This window comes from Gossypium arboreum, chromosome 1 (genome assembly GCF_025698485.1).
Source record: "Gossypium arboreum isolate Shixiya-1 chromosome 1, ASM2569848v2, whole genome shotgun sequence".
Classification (NCBI taxonomy): domain Eukaryota; kingdom Viridiplantae; phylum Streptophyta; class Magnoliopsida; order Malvales; family Malvaceae; genus Gossypium; species Gossypium arboreum.
In genome coordinates this window covers 100,884,552-100,895,136 of record NC_069070.1, presented here as the reverse complement: position 1 = coordinate 100,895,136, position 10,585 = coordinate 100,884,552, and the positions used below count along the sequence as shown (strand labels likewise).

The 10,585-nt window shown below is 37.6% G+C and overlaps 1 protein-coding gene across 1 annotated transcript; it reads left to right on the top strand.

Annotated features, from left to right (window-relative positions):
- Positions 1-8,010: 8,010 nt before the first annotated feature.
- On the top strand, positions 8,011-9,144 carry LOC108462221 (uncharacterized). The gene is made up of 2 exons (XM_017762197.1): positions 8,011-8,377; positions 8,486-9,144. Exons 1-2 carry the CDS (start codon positions 8,011-8,013, stop codon positions 9,142-9,144), a joined length of 1,026 nt encoding a protein of 341 aa, XP_017617686.1.
- The last annotated feature ends 1,441 nt before the right edge of the window (positions 9,145-10,585 follow it).

Sequence of the window (10,585 nt, the reverse complement as noted above, 5' to 3'; positions counted from 1 at the left end):
CTTAAGACCCTTGTGGTCTGTGTATATAATACACCTCTCCCCGTACAAGTAATGTCTCCAAATCTTAAGTGCAAATATCAACGCCTCCAACTCCAAATCATGAGTAAGATAGTTCCTTCGTGAGGTTTAAGTTGTCGTGATGCATATGCAACCACCTTACCCTCCTGCATTAACACGCAGCCCAAACCCACGTGTGATGCGCCACTCGCACACAAGAAAATCCTTCCAGACTCATTTGAATCAACACAGTGCTTCAATCGAACTTTCTTCAACTTCTCAAAAGCTTCTGCATTGTTTCTCAGTCCATACAAACGGTACTCCTTTCCTTATGAGTTATGTCAGAGGTGCTGCCATCATAGAAAAACCTTCTACAAACCTTCTGTAGTATCCTGCCAACCCTAGGAAACTTCAAATTTTCGATACCGTCCTAGGTGGCTTCCACTCCAAAATTGCTTCAATCTTTCGAGGGTCCACCTTAATCCCTTCGGCAGAGACCGCATGTCCTAAGAAGGTTACCTCCCTCAACCAAATTTCAGACTTGCTGAACTTCACAAAGAGTTCCTTCTCCCTTAACACTTGCTACACTATACGGAGATGCTCATCATGTTTCGCTTTAGTTTCAGAATATACCAGGATATCGTTAATAAAGACGACTACGAACTGATCAAAAAAATGGTTGGAACACACGATTCATCCGATCCATAAATGCTGCAAGAGTGTTCGTCAGTCCAAATGGCATAACCAGAAACTCGTAATGACCATACCGAGTCCTGAATGCTGTCTTATGGATATCTGCCTCATTGACCCTTAACTGATGATATCCAGATCGAAGCTCGATCTTGGAAAATACAAAAGCTCCTCTAAGTTGGTCAAACAGATCGTTAATCCTTGGCAGTGGATACTTATTCTTAATCGTTAGTTTGTTCAACTGGCGATAATCAATGTACATCCGCATCGTACCATCCTTCTTTTTCATAAATAGCACCGGTGCTCCCCATGGAGACACGCTTGGCCTAATGAAGCCCCTATCCAACAACTCTTGAATTTGTGCCTTTAGCTCCAACAACTCCTTCGGTGCCATTCTATATGGTGCGATAGACACTGGTGCCGTTCCAGGCAATAAGTCGATTCCAAACTCCACTTCTCGGTTCAGAGGTAATCCTAGAAGCTCCTCCGGAAAAACATCTTGGAACTCCTTTACAGTCCTAACCTTATCCACTGTCAATCCCTCCTCTTCTAACTGACTTACAAATGCCAAATAGGCCTCACAACCTTTCCGAATCCACTTTTCGGCTCTTAAAGCCGGCACCACATTGGACAAATAATCCCTTCACTCACCTATCACCATAACCTCCTCATCCTTTGTGGTCCTTAACACCATTCGTTTAGCAGCACAATCCAGGGTCGCCTTATGCTTAACAAGCCAGTCCATTCCCAAAATGGGATCAAACTCTTCGAACGGTAACTCTATCAGATCTCTAGGGAAAATCCTACCTTGAGTTTCTAAGGGTACATCCCTATACAGTTTATCTACCCTAACCGAGTGACCCAAAGGACTTAGTATAGATACCCCACTCACAATCTCCTGAGAGCAGTCCAAGTTGTCCATAATCCGTTCTGTGGCCTCCAACCAATATTCCGCCACATTTGGGGCTATACCAGACACGCCCCTAAAGATCTCCGCTCCGTTAGTCCGAAGTAGTTCAGAAATAGATCCCCGAACTCCATTGCCCGCACTTGCCCCGGCAACCCTTTCCAGAACACAAAGCATTGCCTATGACAGGGCATCATCCCCGGCACCGTGGTCATGAGACTCTACCTCTATTACCGGTGGTACCGGTGTATCCACCGCCAGCATATGTCTCGAAGACGAAGATCTCGCTCGAGCACTTCCTCGGCTTCGTCCACGGTCTCTTGTACTCATATCGTATTATCTTGATTACGAATTTTTATGCATCGTTAATATTCCGGTGTTTATTACAGATGTTTTATGAATCGAACGAAGAGTTCGAGTTTGTTTTCGCAGAATCAAGTCTAGCTACAGATTTGATCTCTTAATGATTTTCCTATGGTTTCAGATCATCCTATCTAGAGTATCCTAGCGAGGATTTTAAATGCGCACAGATAAGTCGAAAAATATTCGAAGAGTTCGAGTAATACTTACAGGCTTGAGCCGGAGATTCGGAATGCCACCTTCTAAATATCTAAATTTTGAAAATCGAGTTTTTCGCATTCTTTATAAAATTTTCATTTTCAAAAATCTTTGTTTTTGTAAATCCATTCCATAGCCGAGTTGTTGCAACCTAGGCTCTGATACCACTAAATGTAACACCCCAAACCCAGCCCAGACGTTATGACCGGATCCGACATGCCACATCGATGCGTTCAAAACATTTTATATTGTTGATCCAGAAAAAACTTACTTAGTGTTTTAAAAGATAATTTCATTATAGGTTAAAGTGAATGGAAGCGTGCACCGGTAGGAAACCTAAAAGAGGTGGTGAGTCCATCTGATTGCTAATACCAAGCTCCTTCGGATCCAATCCTAGACATGCATACCGCCATTGCCACACCTTAACGTCATGGATATTTCTAGGAAACCGATTTTGATTAAGTCATTTTTAGGAAAAGTGATTAATTTTGGAAAATACTTTCATTGCAGAAGCTTTGCTTGTTGTCGTATTATTTTGAAATCAATTGTTGTTTTTGAAAACGCACCCTAAAGCTTTCCAACTTCAACAGTTAAAATAAGTAATACTTATCTTAGTAACACATATTAACACCATCAAAAATAATTAAGCGGCCTTATTACATTTAAAAACCTAAAACTTCAAACGTAAAAAAAAGGATATCCAGTTCACCAGAAGAAAATCAAACTTTCAGAACGGGTGGCCACTCTGAATTCCCTCACAGCTCCAAGCCCACTATGGTTGGGGATTACTTGCGTGGATGAAAATAAAAGGGGTGAGTTTGGGGAAACTCAGTGTGTAAGGAAAACCCATTCAAAACCCAAGTCACTCAAGCCCATTGGGCCTAAGCCCATTCAGTAATAACATGATCTTGGGCGAGCCCTTTTGATTACAATAAAGCGGGCCCTAGCCCTTATTCAGATAACAAGATGGCCCATAGGCCCATTTCAAAATACATGCAACATCGGTAAACATATGCAAGCCCATTTGGGAGACTACTCAACCTACCAACCACTACACTCCACCGTACCAGCCATACACTCCATGTGGGAATAGCTCAACCCACTCATTAACACTCCACGATGCGGCCTTGCTTTGCTCGATTATCAATAAATTGAGGCAAAGCCTCTAGTACGTGGACAAGCCACTTTCAGTACTTCCTCCGTCAATATCCCAATCCCATGCATCAGATAATAACAACATGGCATGCAGTAAATAACAACAGTCAAACATGCATTTAAGTCAATTTAACCCTAGGGGTATTTGGTAATTTATCTCTTAAGGGTAAAAGCGTAAATTTTCCACTTTTAAAGGTATTTCAGTAATTTATCTATTTTAGGGTTTTTCATGCATATTCCTACCTTTCACGTACTACGTAATCACGCATCGAGGGTTCTTCTTGAATTGGGCCGTTGGCCCATCATTCCAATTTTGGCCCATTAAGCCCAAAAATATCGAGGGCACGTAAATCACGCACTTTGCGTCTAAATTTTGCAGCTTACCAAAAACATTAATCGATTTACCTCACGAGCATTCGACACTCGCAAATCTACAAAATCTTGGTTTTCGGCATTTCGACTTTTCGACTTTTGCCGATCCGGACTAAGAAAGAGGGTGTTAGTTACACACTGCTTTTGCGACGATATCTTGATTGAGATCCACACACGAACGCCTACAATTGGATTACTAACATGTTAATCTAACTATTCAAATACGAACTACGTATTAGCCCCTTACAATATTCGACCAACCACACCTACAGATCATAGTAAGCTTATAAGAAATCAATAAGCAACTCATTAACAAATTTTTGTCAATGTTTACCACATAATCATAATTTCACTGCAAGCTGTTTTCCTGAGCAACAGTTACTAAATCATTTATAACTAGAGCTACGAAACTCCGAATCAAGTGCCGTTAATTTTACCTAAAAATAGACTCATATATCTTATATCCATAAAATTTTCAGAATTTTTGGTATGGCCAATCAATACCAGATCTTTCTTAAAGTTTCCCATGTTTCACTGTTTGACCAATCCGACTACTCTTCATTACGAATCAAATTTCTCATTGTACAGAATTCAAAATATGTTCTCATTTATTCCATTTGAAACTAGACTCATTAAGCTTTAATTACATAATTTATGCATCTTCTAACTCATCTCCCACAATTTATGGTGATTTTTCAAAGTCACGTTACTACTGCTGTCCCAAGCAGATTTATTACCAAATCACTCTTTCACACCTAACTTGCATGCTTGTTATTTAAACATGTATATCACCAATCAATCATCACATATCTATAATTTTACTTAAGTATAATCTCTATTTCATCATTTTAAAGCACAATATGTTAGCCGATTTTTCCCCTTAGCATCTAAGGCACATGCATGCTCATTTGTTTGGCTCAACTTCACCTATCTTCCATTTTTCATCAAAAGAACATGAAACAACAACCATTTCCTTCATTTTAATTCATGACTAAATGCTCACAACACAACTAAAAATCAAAATATGCTTCAAGAGTTAAGGTAGAATCAAGAAGAACTCATGAACCTCAAAATAGAAGCAAGGTACCAAAAACTTACCTTCAATTTTCTTCCCCAAGTGACCGAACATTCAAGAGCTTTCTCCTCTCCTTTCTCTTCTCTAACTTTAGGCTATGATGAACAAAAATGGACAAAACTTTGTTCTTTTCACCTCTTTTTTTTTTTAATAAAATTTCATATTTCATCCATTTAATTCTTTAATACAAAAGACATGAAATGCCCATCATGGAACATTTACCTAACCCATTATCATGGAACATTTACCTAACCCATTATCATGGAATATTTACCTAATCCATTATCATGGAACATTTACCTAACCCATTATCAATTTGTACCATGAATTATGGATATCAAGTGCTCATATTGTCTACAACAACATGATGGCTGGCCACTTCATGTAAAATGGGAGGTTTGTCATGCAAATCCTCCTATTTTGCACTCCTATTTATTTGGCCACTTCATTTTAGCCTATAGCATTTTCGAACATTTTCACATAGGTCCTATTTCATAATTTCACTCACAAATGACAAAATTAAAGCATGAAATTTTGCCAACATTCACAGAATTCCCGAAAATTGGGGCATTACATTAATGTATTGACATATTATTAAATTAATCAATTTTATATTAATTACGTCATGTTATATATTTTCTATTTTTGTTTCTTCTTGTTTCTTATCTACATTATTATTACTATCATTACTGTCATTATTTCAAACATATCATGTATTTTTACATATATTATCCCTTCTAAATCATCATATGTAGTATTCATTTTGAATTTTTTTTACATGTATCTTTGTACTCTAAATTATTATATACGATATACACATACTTTTTACTTAAACGGTTTTTATACATCATTTTATCTCAAATTTCTCTTTTCACCTCATTTATTCTAAATATTTTATACATTATTTATGTTAAACCAACTTATATGTTTTAAGTTTTTATATGTTATTTTGTTATACTACTTTTTACGTAAATGATTTTTAAATTCTTTCATTATTCATTGCAAACCTTTTATCATTGTTTACCTTAAGATTTCATATATTACTTGTTTAGCATATATCTTATACATACATATATACTTCACTTTAGATTCATTTGTTTATATCTTAAGCTTTATATGGTATTTCAAATTATTTTATAAATTATTTATTTCAAGTTGTCCCACACATCAGTTTATTTTTTATATATATCGATGGTTTTAGATTGTATTATACTATTCGCTTTAAATTATTAATTTTTATATATCTATTTTAAAATTATTTTTATGTATTATTTGTTTAAAATTGTTTCTTTATTTTAATAGCTTTTCTATGCATTATTTCAAACTATTTGGTATATTTTTATATTTTACATATGTATTATTTTTTTTTTAATTTTTACATTATATATATGTACCTTAAAATTTTATATACTATGTAGTTTAAACTATTCTCGTTAACTTTTTTTTGTGTTGATTATTTCAAGTTGTCCCATCATCATTCACCCTAAGTTTTATATATATTATTTATTTGAAACCGTTTTTATTTATTCACTTTGAATTATTCTTATACATTAGTTATTTTAAACCATTACCCACTTGAAATCGCTTTATGTTATTTTATCTTATTTCATTTTCCTTTATTTGGTTGATATTGGAGCTTAAGTAACATATGTTATGTAAATATTTCCATTGTGTGTATTATTGTCTATTTGTATTATCATCATCGTCATTTGCTTGTATTCACATTGTATTATTCCACGCTCCACATTATATTTTTGTTTTATCTAGCCTTAGTCATATCAAACATTGATCCAACAACATATTTATTTAACTTGAATCGCTTGGTTTTTATTCCAAACAAAATAATGTATGTCGTTTAAAGATCCCTCGCTATTATTCAAAAACAAAGGTTTCAAAATAAGGCAATGCTTCGCGTTTTGGAATATGGAGGAATTGTGCCCTAATTTACTAGGTTCCGATTCTCTCGTTAATCCTAGATAGCCAAATATCCTTTTGAGTTTTAAAATACACGGATTCCAATTTAAATTAAAGACAAACTTGCGCTTGGGAATTCATGGTATCGTGTCCTAACTTCCGGGATGTGATACTCTGATATCTCGAGGCAAGAAAGTCTTTAGCGATAATTTTGAGCTAACTCAAGTGTTTTTTAATCAACGTCAATAAAAAGGGATTGTATTTTAAATCCATTCTCGATTTTCAACTCTCGACTCTAGGACAATAACTAATTAATTCGGTACCAATTTTGGGCATGATGAGGGTGATAATCCTTCCTCGCACGTAACTGACTCCCGAACCCATTCTTTCAAGTTTCATAGACCAAAAATACCGTTTTCATAAACTAAAATGTTTCATTAAAACAAAGGTGGACCGATCTCACCTAATAAAGATCGGTGGTGACTTCGATATTTGTTTCATTTTCAAAAACGAAGTCGATTCCCGTTTTTCAAAAAGAAATGGTTTCGACAGCTTGACGACTCCACTGGGGACAATGAGAGAGTCGAGCCATAAATTGATTAATTTTTTTCTTTTGTCAAAATTGAAAATTCGTTTTAAACCTACGATCCCTTTGTTGCATTTCATCCATTTTTCTTACAGTTTTCATCGTTTTATTTATATTTTCTTTATTACTTCGAGTTATTTTATGCATATATCCTCGCATGTTGCATTGTATGATCATTGTGGTTACACCTTTTAAGTGGAAGTGAGAAACTACTCATTCGTGAGGTCTTCACCTCCGTATAGGATAGTGGATCGCTTTCGGGATACATCCGTACCTGCGTCTTCGTGAGATTTTCATCTCCGTATAGTCGTAGAGAAATGTATTCCCCTGAATCGAACTCGGTCCATATGAGCCTATAATGGGTGAGGATCGAGGAATCTGCTGGTTCAGGTACCTTTACTTTAGAACCGAACTACATATAATGAGCCCTAAGAACCTGCCCGAGGTAGAAACACACCAAACCCTAGTGGTTACCCGATTAGGTGCTTGATTATTTTCTGTTTGCTTTGAGTTCTATTCTTTGTTTTAATACTAACTTATTGTGTTTTTGCTATTATTGCATGGCATCTCATTGTAAAAAGGTGTTGATTCACGTTCGGTTACTAACTAGAAAAGCTTAGCATGCAAAAAGGATTTCTTGATAGAGTGGAGGATAATGCGGCCGTCGGAGTGTGGTCCAAGAGAACACAACAAGAGAAAGGAGATAGTTTGACCGAGGGATATGAATCAGAGTTGTGGGATTTCACTCGCATCAGTATGACTCAGAACGACCTGCAAGAATTAAGGGATATATGGAATGGTTGGAATAACGAGGTCAAGCAACTCTTTTACTGTAATTACGGCGACCTACCATATCTGCTCGATGTAAAGGTGGACAAATATTTGTTTCAAGCCCTCACGCAGTTTTGGAATCCTGCTTACAGTTGCTTCACCTTCGGAGGAGTTGACTTAGTACCTACTGTAGAAGAATACATAGCGTTACTTAATTGCCCGAAGATTCAGGCCGACAGGGCCTATTCAAGACCTGTTAATGTTTCGACTTTTTTGAAGAAATTGATGAAGACCACGGGGATGAGCGAACAATGGGTTGCAACTCGGATCAAGCAGAAAGGGGATAGTAAATGTATTCCTTAGAGGAATTTGAGGGACTTAATTTTAGCACATCCAGATATGAAAAAGAGGGTCAACGTTTTCACCTTAAGCCTCTACGGTTTGATCATCTTTCCTAAAGCATTAGGACATGTAGAGGAAGCTGTCTCGGATTTATTCAATCGCATTGATAAAGGGACCATGCCCATCCCGGTAATCCTAGCAGAAACTTTCAGATCCTTGAATGCATGTCGGAGAACGAGCGAAGGAAGATTTATTAGTTGTGCACAGCTTCTATTGGCTTGGTTTCATAGCCATTTTTGGAAGGTAGAAAAGGTCTCTTATCGGGTCTTCTCCAAAGACTATTCCCCATTAAGAGAATTAGTGGCTACATTGAGGCGAGACGACATCTCAGAAGAGAAATGGATAACTATTCTCCAAAATTTACGAGTCGAAGATATTGAATGGAGGGCTCCATGGTTGATCCTCGACGAGATCTTATATCAATGCGGTGATTTTGACTGGGTCCCTCTGGCTGGAATATGGGAAGCCATTGGATACGCTCCATTACTCGTGTTAAGACAATATCAATCAAGGCAGTTTATACCGGCGACACAGGGGTTGGCGCAATGTGAGTTCTCCTACAAAGACAACAAGTATAAGAAGAAGGTTCGCGAGATATCTGATGCTTGGAACCAAACACGAAGAATGAAAGGATTCACTACGGGCCCGATGTCGACCCCCGAGTATGATTGGTGGTGGGGTAGGAGAGTCAATGACAATATCCCTATGCCGAATTAAGGGAACACCTAACCGATAGAGGAGCATTTATGAGTCATCCCGTCTGAGTTAGAGATCATCAAGCTAGACTTTGAGAAAAGGAGCTCGGAATTGGGAAAGAAGATAGAGCAATTAGAGGAGGAAAAGATGTGGCTAGGATTAGATGTCGACATCCACAAGCTAGAGGCTGAGAAGCTAAGGAAAGGGAAGAATAAAACTGAAGAAGCCTTGGATAGTCTGAAGACTGATTATAAGGAGCTACGTGTGTCAATAAGAACTGCCGGTTTGGGTAAGACGTCGGATCAGTGGCGTCAAGAAATTGAAAAAGAAAAGGCTAGAGCCGATCATTGGGAGAAGAAGTTCCAAGATGTTCGAGTACGGGAAGATGTTTTGAAAAAGAGTTTGTTGGAAAGCTAGAGCGAAAAAGAGAAATTACAAGCTTGGATAGCCGAACTAGAAAAATCGCTACATCTACATTGTAGCCACAACTCCGTAATTGAGTTGAAGACTAGCTTAAGTAGAATCGAGGAGTTGAAAGGAAGAATAGAGGAACTCGAGACGGCACTACAAGATAACAAAAGTCAAGTGGAATTCCTTGAGGCAAACAATGAACATTGCAAAGAACAACTTCACCACTCTCAAGATCAAATCAGAAATAGAGATTATGTCATGGGCGAAGCTGTGGCTCAAGTACGGGAGGTAGCTGATCATTTGCAAACCTTAGCAGTTGAGGCTGATGTATTAAGCCTAAAATACGAGTCAGAATCAGATCGAGGCCGAAATTTAGCTTGGATTCTAAGGAAAGTTAAGGCTTTGGGCATTAGGGCAAAGTCGTATATGTAATCATCTGTTCTATGTAAAGAAATTTTTCTTCTAGTAAAGTTCTTCTAATGAAATTGAATTAGAATCAATGCCTCTTTTTGCATTCATGCATTTGCATTACATTACATCATATGCATTAAAGGCCATAAAAAGATTCTGATTAATTAAAAATGTTTCAATAACCTAGAAATCGACGAAAATCTCCCGAATACACATCCCTACGGTACAAGGAAGAAAACTGAAGCAATAGATAAAAAGCTAGAGAGACTGGAGCAAATGCAAAAAGAGATGCAAGAGCAGATGCAAGCGCAAGTGCAAGAACAATTAGCAAAAATCCAATAGGAAATGAGGGACCAAATGCTGGAATCCCAAAGAAGTATGATGGAAGAGCTAACCCGACTACTGACTAGTAGGCCGGACAAAGGAAAGGGCCCTATGGCCGATATGGAAAATAATAATGGAGATTCCCTCTACCCCCCTGGTTTTACCCCAGCAAAAGCTCAAGCACAGCATAAGACACACACGCAGAGGCCACCCATTATTAAGGATCCCCTCTACCCCCTGGATTCACCCCGACGAATGCTCAAATGTAACCCGAGCTACACATGCGAAGACCGTCCGTTACTATTAGACCTTAGCA

Excerpts from the sequence above, each read along its gene's own strand:
- LOC108462221 (XM_017762197.1), top strand. The coding sequence starts at position 8,011 with ATGACTCAGAACGACCTGCAAGAATTAAGGGATATATGGAATGGTTGG. Across the intron at positions 8,378-8,485 it reads GCAGAAAGGGGATAGTAAAT|CATTAGGACATGTAGAGGAA; the intron begins GTATTCCTTAGA and ends TCTTTCCTAAAG.